This window comes from Camelina sativa, chromosome 14, assembly GCF_030686135.1.
Source record: "Camelina sativa cultivar CO46 ecotype springtype chromosome 14, ASM3068613v1".
In the NCBI taxonomy this organism is placed as follows: domain Eukaryota; kingdom Viridiplantae; phylum Streptophyta; class Magnoliopsida; order Brassicales; family Brassicaceae; genus Camelina; species Camelina sativa.
Genome location: NC_141893.1, coordinates 16,572,527 through 16,590,895, shown reverse-complemented (window position 1 = coordinate 16,590,895; position 18,369 = coordinate 16,572,527). Strand labels below are relative to the sequence as shown.

General features: G+C 34.9%; 1 protein-coding gene and 1 long non-coding RNA gene across 10 annotated transcripts; one reads left to right on the top strand and one right to left on the bottom strand.

The window, feature by feature from the left end:
• Positions 1-3,614: 3,614 nt before the first annotated feature.
• Positions 3,615-7,013, bottom strand: LOC147928316 (uncharacterized). Its single transcript, XR_015579370.1, has 3 exons — positions 6,385-7,013; positions 6,022-6,087; positions 3,615-4,151 (listed from the first exon to the last, which is right to left on the bottom strand). It is a non-coding gene; the product is annotated as an uncharacterized LOC147928316 (long non-coding RNA).
• A 526-nt stretch (positions 7,014-7,539) lies between these two features.
• Positions 7,540-12,400, top strand: LOC104741867 (uncharacterized). 9 transcript variants are annotated; one of them, XM_087483036.1, is made up of 8 exons: positions 7,566-8,859; positions 8,962-9,132; positions 9,210-9,323; positions 9,750-10,760; positions 10,850-10,996; positions 11,083-11,493; positions 11,599-11,721; positions 11,808-12,400. In XM_087483036.1, the coding sequence occupies exons 2-8, from the start codon at positions 9,124-9,126 to the stop codon at positions 12,171-12,173; spliced, it is 2,181 nt and encodes a 726-aa protein (XP_087339162.1). In that variant the 5' UTR covers positions 7,566-8,859; positions 8,962-9,123; the 3' UTR covers positions 12,174-12,400. The 9 variants fall into 9 exon arrangements, 6 of the variants coding, with proteins under 6 accessions (XP_010461091.2, XP_010461090.2, XP_010461092.2 ...); XM_087483035.1 differs by having other exon boundaries at positions 7,572-8,859; positions 8,965-9,132; XM_087483038.1 differs by having other exon boundaries at positions 8,783-8,859; positions 8,968-9,132.
• The last annotated feature ends 5,969 nt before the right edge of the window (positions 12,401-18,369 follow it).

The following is an 18,369-nucleotide window of genomic DNA, read 5'->3' as shown; positions in this document are numbered from 1 at the left end:
CGATGAAAGTAACGCTAAGCCTTCAGCTTCCAAAGGTGAACCTGTGTCATGTAATCGAGATGAACCCCAAACCTTTGTATTTCCGTCGTGGTCTCTAATAATCCATCCGCCATTAGTTTGATGTGTGTGAATATCAAACTTCGCATCGTAGTTACATTTTAAGAAAGGGAACAATGGTCGTGGCCAGGGCGAGATAGAAGTTCCTCTTATCTCATCATTGTTTGCACCGAAAGTTTGGTTAGAGGTCGTTGTTAACCATTCCTTAACCCCCCCCTCATAGCTTGTTGCATAATCAATAAAGGGCTATTTCTATAGTTGTTGAAAACCAAGTTATTCCGTGATCTCCAAATTTCCCACAGCATCCATATAGGTATAAGTTTTTCTTCAGCCATGATCCATGTATCATGTTGCAAGTCTAAAATACTGGACAAATTATTTTCAACATTATTTGAAGAAAGTTGAGAAACTGTTAGAGGTATTGTCAAAAGGTTCCATGTCGAAATCAAACTTGGACAAGTAAAAAGGCAGTGGTTGATAGTTTCCTCCGCTATACCACAACATGGACAAAGAGGGTCTAAGTTCATGCCTCTAGAGTTTAATCTAGTTAAGGTGGCCAAAGCACGTGAGAGAACTCGCCATAAGAAGTGTTTTAGTTTTGGGAATAGAGGTAATTTCCAAATTGTGGATTTCATAGCCAAAGAACCATGAGGAGGGGGTGGTCTAGGTGCTAAATGTGTCTGGTTATGCATAGAAAACCAATATCCTGAACTCACAGTGTATTCACCCGATCTATGGTAATGCCAGATAAGATTGTCATTACGGACCTGTCGTGGTATATGTATTTGTTGGAGGATATTGCGATCTTCCGGATCAATGATAGAAAGCATAAGGTCATCCCACCGTCGGTACGAACCAACAGTAGAGATTAGATCCTTTAGATGTATGTTCTGGTCTGGAGAAACCATATTCAACGGACGTGGTGGGTGACTCGGTACAACATTATCTTTCAAAACATTTATTGATTCCCCATTGCCTAGTTGATAACGTGTACCTTTTTTGATGATCTCGAGTCCTTGTAGGATTGAGGACCAACCATAAGATTGATACCACTTTGGTTTTGCATCCATTATCGAATCATCAGGATAATATCGAGCTTTCATCACGCGAGCAAAAAATGTATCACGGTAACGAAGAAGGTACCAAGCTTGTTTTGCCAAAAGAGCATCATTAAATCTTGACAGATTACGAAATCCTAAGCTCCCTTATTTCTTAGAGTATTGAAGCTTCTCCCAAGAAACCCATGAAATACCTTTATGTTGTTCACTTTTTTCCCACCAAAATCTCATTAGCAGAGATTCTATTTCAGATGTAACTCCCTGAGGTAGTTTAAAACAAGACATCGAATAGACAAGCATTGCCTTGGCCACTGGTAAATAACCTAAGGGTTTTCCTCGTGTTCCTATATGGTATTAGAGAAGTGAATTCGAGATTATCCACTAATTTTACTATTGCAACTTGCTTACTTTGTAGTTTTTCATTCAATAATTTATTTTTTCTTCTTGAGTTCTATTTCTAATATATGTTCTAAAATTTCATAGACATGAAGCGTTTTGGAACTCCCCAGGTTACTCTATAAAAAGGGGTCAATTGCGTCAAAAATTTAACTGATAATATTTGAATTACTTATTTAAATAATATAAAAATTATAATTTAGCATCAGTTCTTCCTAGTGATGCTATTAGGGCATCATTAATGGGAGAACTTTTTTTTGTGTTCTTAGATTAAATATATAGTGAAAATAATGTTAGATCAGTTGTTAAGATCATAGGTAAAAAAAATGGGAGAACTAATTATGGTGTTCTTAGAATAAAGATATAGTGAAATAATGCAAGATCAGTAGTTAAGATCTTTTGTTATAAAGCTAGTTATTGGGAGAACATGTTTAAGATCATAAGATTTAATAATATAATATTCATAAACATTTTACAAATTATAAAAACTTATAAAATAACATTTAAATTGCTTACTTATAAACTTGTTAATAAAATGTAAAAAAACAAACAAACATATTACTTAATTAATTATAGCAGATAAACATCTTATTTAATGAATAAATAGTTTAATGTCCAAATTTATTCCATATATGCTCTATCAAATCCTCCTTTAATTTCTGATGTGCTTGTCTATCACGAATTATAGTATGGCCATCACCTAAACCCTCAAGATTTGAAGACATATTTACTGAAAACGAAAGATCTGGAGTAATTCCGGTTCCATCTTCTTGTTGGAATTCTTGTTCGTCATAGAGCGTGTATGAATCTCGTTCATCTTCGACAATCATATTATGGAGTATGAGACATGCTCTCATAATATATGCAATCTTACCCTTTGACCATAAAAGAGATGGATTTTTAATCATGGCGAATCTAGATTGCAGGACTCCAAATGCACGTTCAACATCTTTTCGTGCACCTTCTTGTTTTTCTGCAAACAAACGATGTTTTGGATGTTGTGGTTGTGGGATGGATTTAACAAATGTCGCCCATTCCGGGTAAATACCATCCGTCAGATAGTAAGCCAAATTATACTCATTTCCGTTGACATAGTACAAAACTTCAGGAGCTCGACCGTAAATAATGTCATTAAATACTGGTGATTGATCAAGAACATTTAAATCGTTACAAGTACCTGGAGCTCCAAAAAATGCGTGCCATATCCAGAGATCTTGTGAGGCTACCGCCTCCAAAACAATTGTTGGTTTACCGGTGCCTCGTGAATACATTCCTTTCCAGGCTGTTGGGCAATTTTTCCACTTCCAATGCATACAGTCGATGCTTCCAACCATCCCGGGAAAACCCCGCAGTTCTCCGTAAAAGAGTAGCCTTTGAAGATCCGCTTGTGTGGGTCGGCGTAGGTATTCAGTGCCAAACAAGTCAACTATTCCGACATCGAAATGTTCCAAACATTTACGAGAAGTCGATTCAGAGATACGTAAATATTCGTCAACCGAGTCCGCCCCAATCCCATATGCTAGTAGTCGAATTGCTGCAGTACATTGTTGTAGCGGTGAGAAACCATTCCGGAAGGTTGCATCCTTTTTTGGTTTAAAATATGGAACTTCTTCACTGAGACGATTCACAATACGCAAGAACAATGACTTGTTCATGCGAAACCGTCGGCGAAATTGCCTCGTCGTGTAAGTCGGATTATCACTAAAATAATCGTTCCACAAACGTTCGTGGCCTTCTTCCCGTTGTCTATCGATATAAATACGTGTAGATGGTTCCTCCGAAATTTCCTCTTCAGCAGCTTCAAATTGATTATTAAATTGTTCTTGAAAAAATTGGTTCATACTATCATTATTTGGATCATAATGGTAGTGAAATTTGTTTGAAGAAGATGCCATAGCAAAGAAGAAGAGAAAGAAGTATTTGTTTTGGGTGAGAAGGAATGAAATATTTTATTTTGGTTATAGAAGGAAATATTTTTGTTGTAGAGAGAAGCAAATGTTTGTTTTCGTGCAAGGAGCAAATGTTTGTGTTGGTGCAAGGAGCAAATGTTTCTCATCTCATATATACAAGTGATCAAACTAAAATCCAAAGAAGGCAAAGACATAGCAAACATCACGGGTTCATTCACGAGTACATAGCAACATCACGGGTTCACAAAGCTATCAAACTAGCTTAAACAAAAAATCCAAACAAAAATCCAAACAAATAACAACCACCACACATCACGGGTTTGGTAATACTAAAGCAAACATCAACATCCGAAAGCAAACAACATCCGAAAGCAAACAACAACATCCACACATCACGGGTTGATCATTACTTAAGCTGGTTCACTTGGTCAGTCAGCTGGATCACTCGGTCCTTGAGCTGGATCACTTGATCCTTGAGCTGGATCACAATTACTTTGAGCTGGATCATTTTGTCGTTGAGCTGGATCACTTGTTCGTTGAGCTGGTTCAGTTTAGCTGGATCATTTGGTCGTTGAGCTTCACGGACCTGGTTCCGGAGGCTTGTGAATCCAATCGCAGGAGCTGGTTCCGGAGGATAGTAACAGGTCTCAGCCTCCTCTTCTGACTCAGTACTATAGTCTAATGGGCTGTTTATACCATAGTCATATTCACGGTCCATGACTTCTTCAACCTGAAACCGAAACACATATAAGTTCATGAAAAACATATATAAAACATGGATTCACATATAGCATATTAACATTGATATGGATTCACAGGTTCATATAGCATATAGCATATAGCATATTAACATGGATTCAAACATCCGAGATTCGCTTAGACAACAAACAAGATGGACAAACATCTGTATACATAGTTAAAACAGTTCCGCCATTAGCTTCTTCTTCAATGCTTTTTCATCTTCGTCTAGGGTTTCATTCTTGGCAATGAGAGTGTCAAGAATGGAAATCTTTTGGAGTTGTTTCATGCCCTTTAAATCCTTCTGTTTTATCTCCCACATGTGACTAAACTCCGCATATGGTCCAGCCTTCTCTTTGCCTTTGTTCCTTACTCTTTTCGTTGCCTTGATGCCCGTGGGTCTGCTCTCGTGCTCACCAACGACAGAACCCGTAGATGGTGCAGCTTCATCAGCTTTTCTCTTGTTAGAACTGGTTGTCTTCGGAGTGGGGTTCATAGCTTCGAGACTTGTCTATTTCTGTTCATAGCGTAGAACATTCCAAGCATACTCCATACCGAACTTCTTCTTGTACAGGTTAGTGTAGATTTGGTGAGCATTTTGTAAAACATCTAGATCGTTCATCCCACTAGCTCTCTCACTCTCTGCCTCTGCAAAAGCTCCACAGAACCTGCTCACTTCCTTACTGATTTTTTGCCACCTTTGTCTACAATGGTCAGGGCGCCTAGGCTGAGCACCATCACGGACATGACTACTTGTTTCGTAGTAGTCTCCTATACGGATCCAAAAGGACCCTGCCTTTTGCCCATTCCCAACTACTGCATCCTTCGATGTGTTTAACCAGCCGCTTATTAGGACTAAGTCATCTTGGGTGGACCATAGCCTTCTCTCCCTTCGCTGTTCTGTTGTCTCTTCTGTTTGACTAGGAGGTTGACTCGGCTGTGAACTTGGTTGTGAACTAAAAGAAAGAATTTGAGAGGAACCAATGTTTACATAGTAGGGTTGAGACTGATTGTTAGGAGTATTGTTTGATTCCATAGCAATCAGAATTAAACAAAGAAAAGATATTGTTCGAAGGTGGATGATAGAAGAGAAGTAAAAGTTATGATAGATTGGAAGAAAGAAGCCAACAAGAAGGATGACAGAAGAGAAGTAAAACAACGTGAGAGATTGATAGAAGATTCGGATGTAATATAGATCACTTAAGAAGGAAACAAGATGGACTTAAGAAGCAAAGCGGTTGGACGTAATATAGAGAACTTAAGAAGCCATCATTAAATCAAAAGTTAGGTGTTGTTAGGGAGTTTTAATTGTAAATAACAACAACCTACTTCAGTCAAATCAGAAGTAAATAAAAGTCATTTACTATTTTTTCAAAGTAAATCATTCATAGATTTGGTAACTACTCAACTATATTTGTTAAAGCATTCATAAGTTTCAAACCTTTCAAACCTTTCAAAAGTTTCACAAGTTTGAAATTTTTTGACAGTTTCACAAGTTTGAAAATTTTTGACAGTTTCAAAAGTTTAAAAATTTTTGACAGTTTCAAAAGTTTAAAAATAGCAGACAGTTTCACAAGTTTTTACACAACTCAAACCTACAAAACAAAACTACAATCACAAAGACTAGCCAAATCTAAGAGACATACAAACAAACCAAATGATAAAAGGTTAGATGGTGAGACATACAAACCAAAACAAAGAGACACTTAATTGACAACAACAATGTCTAACATCCGACACCACAAAACAATTTCCCTCATTACACAATCAAACCACAACTAACAAGCCACTTCAATCAAATATAATCATTGAATAAACACTAATATCACAACTCAAATCAAGAAACCAACCATGCGACTTACCTTTTACTTTCAAGCAACCGCAGGTTTCTTGAAGGATCCGATTTAACTTGCGCTAGTTAACCTCACCTACAAGCCTCCGAAACAAAGAAAATTCAATTTTAATACATGAGTGTTATTGTTGATTTCAAATTCAAAATACAACTCTCGGAATTCAATCATAGATAAGCTCACTAAAATCGTATATTGATTAATCAAAACCGTTAATTCACAGATGAAACAAACCCTATGACAGATGAAACAAACCCTATGACAGATGAGACAAATCCTATACTAAACCGAAACCTAATTCACAGATTTGAGATTAACCCTAAATCGATGAAACATCCAAGAAACAAAGAGTGAAAGAGGAAACGACGGAACTACCTTCTCTATATGGCCGGAGATTTGCCCGACAAAGGAGAGGAGGAGACAAAGGCTCGTCAAGAAGATTTCGACTTCACCTTCAAATCGCCGGACAGATCAATCGAAAAAAGAAGGGAATTGAAACGAATTTGTCGGAGAAGCTATGTAAAGATCGACTGCTAGATGGAAGAGCTCTCGATTTTAGTGTTTCAATTGCCGGAAAACAAACCTTCGGCGGTGAATATGGCGAGAACGAAGCTTTTGCCGTTTTGGAGAAAAAGACAAACCCTAGACTCGATTTCGAAGAAGGATGAGAGAAATGAATATTTTTCTTTCTCTCCAAAATGTCTCGACCAATCAGAATAGAGGAAAGAAAGGAGAACTGGGCTTTAGATCAGTTCTATCTCAAGACCAAAATTATTGATCTAAACCCACTATTCCCTTTTTTATTAATAGAATTGGGCTAAGAACATACTAATAGTTCTGCCGTTAATGATGGCCTTATTGATTTGTGTTGTATCAGTTCATTAATACTTATGCAAATCTAGATCCATTGGCATCACTTCACAATATTGATATTAATATATGAATTTACATCTTTTAGAAAATGATACAAAATTTCAATCTATAACAATGGTCAATGGGTGCTTAAAAAAAAGAGGTTTCAAAACTTTCTTATATATAGTGACCTTGATATTTTTCATGGTGTCAAAAAGTGCAAAGTTTAATAAGAAACTGTATTAACATAAACAAAATTTACAGTTTGTTTTCATATTAATTAATAAAATTAAATAATACTTATTTTGTAAAAAATATTTAATTTTATTTTATTAAATTTAACATCAATTATATATAACTAATATAAAAACTTAACAATAGTTATTATAACTAATGTAATATTTGTATTAACTGATGCAAAATTAACATCACCTTTTTTTTGCAACTGATGCATAATAACATCACTTTTTTTTTTTGCAACTGATGCATAGTACATCAATTACAATAATTGCTCTCTCCAATGAGAGATGATGGTCTTACTTACTCTCCTATGTAAGTAAGTAATCCAAGTCAAAGCAAGTTTCACAAGTTAGGAATAATTAATAAACAATAGTAAAGATGGGTCTGAGCCCGGCCCATTGTTACATAAAGCCCAGTAAAATATCGACGGACTTGAGAGGGTAAATTAATTTTGTTAATTTCCCAGCGACGGACGTCAAACGGAAAACTTTGTAGCTCTCTTTCTTTGTTCAGTTCCGCTTCCGACAATCAAACACACAACTTCTTCTTGGGAGCAGGGGATTTTGGAATCTCTTTTCGGCTTCTCTGTTACTGCCGCAACTGGAGATGCATAACTCGAGTTCCGGTTTCTGTCAGAATCATAAAGTCTTAACTTCTTCAGGTGATACGGTTCTTGTTTTTATAAAAATCCTGAGCTCTCGAATTTTGAGAGTTACGTTTCTTTGATTTCTAGGGTTTTGTTTTAAAAACAGGCGAATCAGGTTGTTATAAAGATAGGGTTTTTTTTTTTTTTTTTTTGTTTAGATTCGTTTTCATGGCTTCTTGTTCTGTCTTAGGCTAAGAATTATTAGAAATTGGGGGTTAGGGTTTTGTTAGATTTTGAGATGAAAGGAAGATCGTATCGGTTCTCGAGCACGGATCCTCATGAGGATTGGGTTGATGGATCTTGGACTGTGGATTGTGTTTGTGGTGTTAATTTCGATGATGGAGAAGAGATGGTGAATTGTGACGATTGCGGTGTTTGGGTTCATACTCGTTGTTCTCGTTATGTTAAAGGAGAAGAGCTTTTCACTTGTGATAAGTGTAAGAGCAAAAACAATGTTAATGATAGTGAGGAGACTGAGGTTGCTCAGCTGTTGGTTGAGTTGCCAACTAAGACCTTGAGAATGGAGAATTCGTGTACTAGGGGTGTTCCGCTGAAGCGTCCTTTTAGGTTATGGACTGAGATCCCTACCGAGGAAAAAGTTCATGTACAAGGTATCCCGGGTGGGGATCCGGCTCTTTTTGAAGGGTTGTCGTCAGTTTTCTCCCGGGAGCTGTGGAAGTGTACTGGTTATGTGCCTAAGAAGTTCAACTTTAAGTATAGAGAGTTCCCATGCTGGGATGAGGAAGAGAAGGATGAAATCGAGAATAGGCATCAGGAGGAAAACGGTGCAGGGGTTTTGTTTTCTATGTCGAAGGAAAATGTGATTGCTGCTCCTGTGAGTGCTTTGGTTGGAATGAGGAGCCTTGATGGTAAAGGAGCCAATGAATTGATGCTTGGTTGTGCAAAAGACGGCATTAGTTGGGATTCCACTGGCGATGCTGAGATGAAGCATTCTCAGAGTGCAATGAAGAAGGATAAGAGGTTGCTTCGTCCTTTGATCACGAATAAACGAAGGAAAGAATTGTTTGGATCTTCGAAAGAGCGGATGAAGAAGAAGGTTGAAGTTTCAGATAAAAAAGAGGATGATAAGAAAGGCTTTGTAGGTAGAACAGGTCAGTGAAACAACCTCCTCTTAGACCTTTTTGTTTCACATCCAGACATTTTATGTTTATTGTTCTTAAAAGAATGTCCTTTTTTTGTTTCTTTCAAATTAGTAGCAGTTCGACCTACGAGTGATTCTAAACCAATAGAATCTCGTAAGGACATAGAACCAGAAGGTTTTGCTGGCTACGTTGGGATCAAGAAGAGTGAAAAGGCCAAGAAAGCTGCTTTTGAAGAATCTAATGATGGTGGCCTTGCTCTGAAAACTGGCTTTGATGAATCTGGTAATTCAGAAATTGGTGTTGAATGCTCCAGAGAACAGAATCTTTCTGACGTTCATGCTAATGGTGCTGGAAAACAGGATGAGAAAGCTGGTCATCAATTCCGAATTGTGCTTAAGAGCGCTGCAGCTACTGATCCTGCTGTCCTCGTAGGAAAAGATGTTCCGCAAAATGAGGCTAACAAGGAGGAGGAGGTATGTCCTTTATTGGCTATAACTTATACTAATATGAATTCTGTCGTTGAATTATTCTTGATTAGGTCAATATAATTTATATCATAGGGGTTCATCTTGCAACAAATATTGAAGTTCTTTCAATCAATTATCATCATGTTGTTCTAGGTCAATCCATTTCATCTATTGGTTATTCAAGCCCTCATAGAAAAGGCCAAATTGGAGCTATAAATGAGCTAACGAAGCTTAAGTAGCAAGAAGTGCATTGATTTTATATATAAAAAAAAAAAGATTTGAATTGACATAGGGTAAATTTGTTGAAGGCAAATTTGTTTCTTTTTGAACTTTTTTTGTTGAAAGGGTTTTACTCTTGCTTTAAGATAATAGTGGGGAAGCAACTAATAATTGGTATTCTACAATAACAAGGGAGATTCTCTTATTTTACAGAGACAAGGCACAATAGCTGACGCTCCAGAAGATACTGCAGTTGATTCATCTGAAAGTTCGCGTATGCCTTCTCCTGGTTCCACGATTGGTAAAGCACGAGAAGCTGAAGAGAGAACTGGTTATGATGCCAGTGGGAATATCAGTTCGAGGAAGAACAAATTCCAAAAAGAAACAGCTGATACTGGAGCTGTAGGCCTGCAGACTCTAGGCCCTATGGATTCTAAAGTTTCAGGGACGTCTACATCTCAAATCTCTGGAGCTTCTGAATTTAACATAATGACACCGAGCAGTTCAGTTCCTGATGAACCCAAACCGCAGCCTGTTGTTATCGAATCAGAAGGAATAAGTAGTGGCAATAGAGACAGAGCTACTGAATTAAAACGAGAACTAATGGTTTCGGAAGCAGAAAAAGATATTCTGGAAACAAAGCCTGGATCTGGTTTATTTCAAGAGTCATCAAAGCCTTACAGACCAAGTCCGCAGACTGTTTCAGGGAATGGCAGGCCTAAGATGGTAGTATGCATTGGAAAAACATCGTCAAGTTCAGCCACAGAAAAGTCTTCTAGGTGCAATGACAACACGAAGCCCTCAACTTCCAGGAATTCTATTCCTGGCTCGAAGAACCAACCAGGTGATGATGGTGCTGATGTTGATGCTAAGGCCAATGATGAGGACTGTATTTCCAGTGATATGATCCGAGAGAGAGATGGGGATGATGAACCTTCAGAGAAAGCTTTGAAACATCCTAAATTTCCTATCACCTCTACAAAATCGATGCAGCATAACCGTAATTCCCATTCTTCAGTTTCCAAGACAAGAGAGTTTTCCTCTTCTTCAAAGACATCTTCAGCAGCTCGGCTTAATGGTGGTTCTTCCGAGGCTCCTTATAAACATTCGCTTTCAGGGACCTTTCCGGAAAATGAAAAGCCTGGACAAACAATATTCCAGTCATCAACAAAGAACCCTGTGCAGTCTATAATTTCCCTTGCTCCAAATCTGAGCGATGAAGAGGTGTGTGAGATAGATTTTTTCTCTTTCTCGTTCGTCTTCCCTATTCTTCTACAGTTTAACATGTTTTGTTTCTTTCCATTAATGACCAGCTTGCGTTAAGACTGCACCATCAACTCAATAGTTCTCCTCGAGTTCCTCGTGTTCCACGCATGAGACAGCCTGGTAGCTTGCCCCTGTCTCCAACCGCTCCTAGTTTTAAGCGCACTTCTAGTTCTGGTAGCAAGGATCACACAACGGTATGATATAAATTCCATTTTTTCTTTTAGCCTATGCTCTCTTTTAGGCTCAAGCTTGTTGGCTGATTATATATCTATTTGGCTAGTTTTCCAGAAGGAAAAACAAGGATGCATCCAAAGAAGGTTACCGCAATTCTCGTGATGATGATGGATGTAGTACAAGGAGTGCCAAAACGCGTCGCTCTCCTGATAGGAGGACACAACAAGACAGTGGAAGCAGAGGAGGGAGTTTGCGTTCCAAGGGAGAAGAAAATGAAACCCTTAAAACCTCTTCTTACTCCTCTCGGAAAGCACTTCTCCCACCAAACTCGACTACAAGCACAAGCAGTGGACCGTGTTCATCCAGCGAGTTGAATGAGCATAATATGCCTTCTCCACACAGTTCCCCTAGGAATAATGGTACTCCAGTGCATAGAACTTTGCCAGGCTTAATCAATGAAATCATGAGCAAAGGAAAGAGGATGGCATATGAGGAGCTCTGTAACGCAGTCTTGCCGGTATTATTATGTCTCCTTACCACATATATCTCTAATCTGAGACATATCATCAGCTAGGTCACAGATTAGTTGTTCTAATGTGTCGTGTTGGTCTCTTTCTTGTAGCACTGGCCTCACTTGAGGAAACACAACGGAGAGCGATATGCATATTCAAGCCATTCACAGGCTGTTCTTGATTGCCTGAGGAATAGGCACGAGTGGGCTCGTTTGGTTGATCGTGGCCCTAAGGTTTGTATACTAACTCTATGTATTTGTCGTCTGTTGTCTTCAAAATATACCTAAATCATCATCTTAATTTTTTGCGCTGGTTTCAGACTAATTCGGGGAAAAAGAAACGGAAGCTTGATGCAGCTGAGGAGTCAGATGAGAATGAAAGCAGTAAGGGAGGAAGGAAGAGACTGCATCGACATTACTCTCAAGGAGAAGAGTTTCCCAAAGGAAAAAGGAAAGCAAGAAAACGGAGAAGGCTCTCTCTTCAAGGAAAAGGCGTCAAAGTGTTGAGGAAGAAGAGAAACGAAGAAGAAGACGAGGTAAGTGAAGAAGATGAGGAAGGTGCGTTCTCGGACACAAGCGAGGAGAGTGTCTTCTGCGAAGAAGAGGAAGAAGAAGATGGCCACACTACTGGTGCTGGACGACAAGTCTCTGCTAGTAGCTCTGAGGAAGCTCAAGCCACTTCATGACTCTCTTCTCTCTTCTTTCCCTATGTAATATAGAAAGTATATGTGTATGCTATGTAGCTATGTGTATTTTACCAAAAAGCTTTTCTCAATAGACAATACTAATAATTTGTGCTTTTCTAGAGAGGGCCATATTGAGAATGGGGTGGTCCTTTTCTGAGTTGTATTTATGGTTTTGTGGTATGATATAATTAAGGAACAACAATCTATTTTAGTGTATGTTTTTCTGAGTTGGTGACTGGTATGCTCTAGATTTTTACTACCCAACTAGGATTTCGCGGAACTAAATTATAAATTATTATATTTTAAATAATAATTTTTAATTTATTTAGTTTTCAAATTCTCAATTAATTAATTTTTGTCTAATTAATTTAGAATTTTGTTTGGAATTTTTTTTCTTCTTCTTATTTTTTATAAAGTTTATAACTTAATTACATTAAATTTGTTATTAGATAGAATATAAAATTCTAGATTTTTTTGGTTCTCTAGAATTAAACAGATGTATATACCTATATAATAGGTTAGTGTATATTTTGATGTGTATTTAATTTTTTTTTTGGAATATTAAGAATGTGTTATAGTATGTGTAATATTTTGTAGTTCATATACTAAATAATTTATAAGTTAATTTTCAAAACTATAATTACAAATCTATAGTATATATGAGATAAACTAATAGTTTTAATGTTGGTTCTATAGTCCAAACCCGCCATGTTAGGCGGGTCAGACAACATGTTCAAAGATTTTTAATCTGCAAAACTCATCATATGAACTCGTGAAAATAAAATTAACTTTAAATATGTTGAGATCAATGCGTTGAGATCAAAAATATCGGCCACGGATCCTCTTCCAAGATCGAAAATCAATTCGTTTATTTTTTTTTTGGTAGGCAAATCAATTCGTTTATTTATTAGGGCGATTGTTTAGGAAATTTGTGTATGGAAAAAATATTGTTTTGTAAAATTGGAAACTTAATATTAACTAAATTAATTATAAACTTAATACTTAATGTTAAGGGGAGTGGTTCCGACTGTTTTGGTAATTCATTTATGATGAGAAATCTTGTTTTCAAAAATAGAAACTTAATATTAATTAATTAAATGAAAAACTAATTAATAATTAATCATATATATAAAAGTAAGGTTTTGGTCTTTCCTTATTGGTTGATTTTCATTTAATGTTTTCTAATTTTTTTTATTTTTTATTTGCTCTCTAATTGCTTTATACAATATTTAAGACCCAATAAACACAATACATTTAACTCACACATTAAAATAAAATTATAACTGAAAATAAAATAAATTATGCATTCATTATATTCCACCACTCAATTTTATTCAAAGACAATAAATTACTATTGTAACTCCATAATTCTAAATGTAACTTCCATCATTTTTTATCATATAAATAAGCATTCTCTCAATCTCTCATTCTCCCATTTTCACATTCTCTCGTTCTCTTCTACAATACTTCAAATCATTTTTTGTTTTTTTTTTATATATTTTTGATTTCTTTTTTTTTGTTGTATGGGTTGTAAAATACAAATGAAATATCATTGTAAATTTTTAATGTTAAATTTTAATTTTAGAGACTACATGATATATATTTTACATTGTTCTTATTTTAAAAGATTCATCTTCATTATCTAATTTGGATTATTATCTTATAAGTAATCATTCTCTCCTCCTCTCCCACCAATATCAAATGTTGTTATATCTCATATGTGTTGTAAGAGTTTGATTTTATATTTTAATATAGAAAGTATTATATATATATATATATATATATATATTACATTGTTCTTTTTTTTAAAGATTCATCTCCATTATCTAATTTGGATTATCATCTTATAGTAATCATTCTCTCCTCCTCTCCCACGAATATCAAATGTTGTTATATCTAATATGTGTTGTAACTTGTAAGAGTTTTATTCTATATTTTAATTTAGAAAGTATTATATTTAACATTGTTTTCAATTTTTATTTTATTTATATAAAAATAAAATATTTCTTTTATATTTCTTGTCTTTCTAATCTATTCATATTTATTTTTTAAATTTTCATAGTTAAATTTAAATTCACATATGTTGGTTTTAACAAAAAAATCAACTTTATTTGAGAATTAGATGTTCCTATTCATTTTTAAACGATAAATGTGTAACATAATATATATAAGCATTTTGTCTTGAAATCACAAGTTCCATTTCCATTGCTTAACTCCATGTTAAACTATAATATATGTTGTCCTATTTGTATGAACAACAACATACTTATTTAATATATTTAAAAGAGCAAATGATTAATCGAAATAAATATTTCTCCAAATTTTATAATTCAATCAGTGTGAGTGTACTTATTACTTTGAAAAACCTTTACATTGAAGTTCATAAAATCATATATGAAAACTAAAATACTATGTCACTTCAAATTTGGAAGGAAACACTTGGTATTCCTTTAAAAAAAAGTCAAGACACATATAAAAATTTATTAATATTTAACTCACTTTAAAGGCATAAAAGGTCATTTAACTCAAAAATAACTTCTATCCAATAATTCCATATATTCCTCCCACAAATAAATATATATATATATATGTTCAAGATTATATTTAAATATTACATAATTTTTTAGTTAGCTAAATTTATAGTCACATATATACAATATGTATACATAAGAATTTATATTACTTATTAACACCATAAGTAGACCCATTATTTGCTTAACTCAAAATTGGTTTCAAAGCCAACTAAAGAAAAACAGAAACGATCTTATTGATATTAGACCAAAAGATGGGCATACAAACATAATCACTCACACGGAAGATAATTATTTTCTAAAAATAACTTATTATTGGAACATCAATGTATGAAGGGTTTACATAAGCAGTTAATTAGAAAATCTAAAATACAATAAATGTATTGGGAACAATATCAGTCAATGATAAGATTGGATCCTCAAAAGCAAAACACAACATCCTCATAATTCATAAAAAAGAAACGCCACAATTGTACACATCTAAATGAAATGGTATAATAAAGATATAGTGTATAAATACAAGTGACTGCCCATATATGCCTAATTAAAACGAAATAATACAAAAGAGAAAACGAAAAAAAACCAAAAAAAAAAACAAGAAAGTGCCAACTACACCACAACCCACGCGTTGCGTGGGGAAGCACCTAGTAACAATTGTAAATAGGTATGAACTTCAGGATTTATTTCATAAATGTCTCCAAAAATGTATATATAGATCTTGTCATGTCATATAACTCATCATATAATATAACTCGTTTGTGTTAATTTTTGTAACGCCCACGAAACCGAATTCCGGTTTAGGGGATGTATCGATCGATGCAGGCTATGTATCGATCGATGCATAGTTCGTTTTGTGTGGAACGACTAAAGTGAAACGCGTGTTTTGTTGCGTTTTTGGGTTTGGAAACCCTGAGGCCGAGTATTTAAGAGAAGAAAAGTTCTAAAAGGTTTTCATTGAGTTTTGCGTGAGTTTTGGTGCTGTTCTTGAAAGTTTTCTTCTATGGGAGTGGAGATCCGAGTTTGGAGAGCGTGTTAGGGCTTGCTGGGGTATGTTTTCTTGCTTGTAGAGTCAGATCCGTCATTCTCAAGGTGAGTGCATGACCTTGGCTTATCTGAGCATGAGATCTATAAGTTCTTTGTGTTTTTCTATGATTTAGGGATTGTTTTGCCTTGTTGTTATGGTTTTCGTGGTTCCCTATGACTGGTTTTTGGTGATGATGGGAGACGATTCTCGACCGATACAGTCACGAGGATTCGTGAACAATCGTGGTGATGCATTGGTCGATTCAAGGAGTGCATCGGTCAATGCATCTAGGGATTTGGAGAATTGCATCAGTCGTTGCAAGGTGTGCATCGGTCGACGCAAGGCGCGATGCATCGGTTGACGCAAGGTGTGCATCAGTCGACGCAAGGCGCGATGCATCGGTCAATGCAAGGCGTGCATCGTTCGATGCAGAGAGAGTTGCATCGGTCGGCACAAGGCGTGTGTCGGTCGATGCAGTTTCCAACTATCGATGCAGTTCCCAACTATCGATGCAGTTCCCAACTGATGATGCTTGTGGTTTGGTTGTTTATGTTTTATTCTGATTGTTATTTGTGCTTGGAGTTCTTATTACTTTTGTGTATAGCTCAGTAGATGGGAGGATTGCCTCACTAAGTATTTCTCGTAATACTTACGCCTCTCTTTTATGTTGTGGCACATGTAAAGGCAAAATGTGATCAAGAAATCAGGACAGTGAAGAGGAGGATGTTCTAGAGGTTTGATCGATTGTGGTCTAGCTATTGTTAGGTTGCTAGATTTGAGTCATTAAAACATTGTAGGATGCTGGTGTTTGCTTATTGACTTTGTTGGTTTTGGATTATTATTAATGGATTTATTTGTTGGATTAGTGGGTATGGGACCATTAGAGTTTTATATTAAAAAAAAAGATGGGTTGTTTCAATTTGAAATTTTAATATGTTTAAATATTCATAATTTTAAACTTTTTATTAAGTTTAGATATATCAGTTATAAATTATAACTTCTTCTATATACGGTAAATTTACTATATATATATATATATATATATGTTAAACACACGTTTTATATTAATTAGTAATATATGTTTGTTTAAAAATATTCAAATCACGATATATGCAGAAAAAAATTCATTTTATTAACTTTATGTATTATATGATGATTAACTACATTTAAAATTTAAAATCAAAAATAGATGATAGGAGAATATTTTTTTTTAATCTGGAATAAATCTTCTAATTATCTATATTAATTGTAAAATATTATATATATATATATATATATGGATATTTAAAATATCTAAACTGTGTTTGGTTATAAGGATACTGGAGAGAGTTAACTAAACTTGTTTGGATATGAATATAAGCATTTAATGGCATTCAATGGTAAATGTTTCTCAAAACATATTTTTGAGCAAAAAGTGTTGCAATTATATTAGTATAGATTGTTGTAGAGAATTTTACCTCAAAATAATAGATTGTGACTTTGAATAAAATTGAAGTTATGAATTCCTGCATTTAAAAACGCTATCAAAACATTTTGGAGAACTTTTTAGGAAATTTAAACTTAAAAAGTATGATTGGTAAAAATCAAACTTTAAAATATGCATACAAAAAAAACTTATAAAATAAGGTAAGATTACTGAATAACACAGTTTTGGCTGAAAACTCAGGAAATACCACATCGTCAGAGAAGTGTGGTAACTACCACTTTCTGTACGGGCAACATGACAGAAGTGTCCTAAAGAAATAGGCGGGAAATCTGTATTGCCGACAACAGTCTCATATAGGTAGGGAACAAGTCTGTGAGTAGGCAATGATGGAGTCATAATCTCATACAATAACATGTATTATTAGTGAACGACATGAGATTTTAATAAATGGGTTGTAATCTCATACAATAACATGTAATTGAGTAGGCAATGATGTAATCGTAATATCATACAATAACATGTAATTTTAGTGAACGACATGTATTTTAATAAATGGGTCGTAATCTCATACAATAATATGTAATTTGAGGGAACAATATGGGATTTTAATAAATAGGCTAAAGTGTATACCAAAGCCGAAGAAGATGGTTAACAATCGAGTGGTAGGGCAACAACCATGGGAACAACTATAGTCTTTTTCATTGTAAGACATGTTATTTTAGGAAAATACGTTCATCATTATAGATAATTTGTTAGAAATACCCTTTTTTTTTTTAACATATTCATTTTTACCTTCTTTTACACAATTTCAAAATGTTAAATTAATATTTAGAATTTTTGTTTTAGGTTTGGGTTCTCTATTTTACAATTAAGATATAGTTTTGAGGGGTTAGGATTTAGTATTTGGAGTTTAGGGTTTAGAATTTAGTTATTTTATACATAGAAAAGGGGTATTTTTGAAAATAGACAACATGAAAGAGTATATTTAAAAAGTGACATAGAAAAATGGGTATTTTTTGAAAATCAAGTTGCGTTGCTTAAGATGTGACAGAATTGTAGAAAGAGATATTATGTTGCATTGGGTGAAGTTTGTTATGAAAAATAACAGTTGGTGAATTGTAATATAGATGTGTTTTGACAAAACACATGTAGTAAACTACTCAGACAATTGTTCGGGCATGTCAAAGAACAAAATTGGCAGGGTAATGACAGTTG

Coding starts and splice junctions, on each gene's coding strand:
- LOC104741867 (XM_010462788.3), top strand. CDS start 7,986: ATGAAAGGAAGATCGTATCGGTTCTCGAGCACGGATCCTCATGAGGAT. Junction 9,324..9,749: donor AGGCTAACAAGGAGGAGGAG/GTATGTCCTTTA, acceptor CTTATTTTACAG/AGACAAGGCACAATAGCTGA. Junction 10,761..10,849: donor CAAATCTGAGCGATGAAGAG/GTGTGTGAGATA, acceptor ATTAATGACCAG/CTTGCGTTAAGACTGCACCA.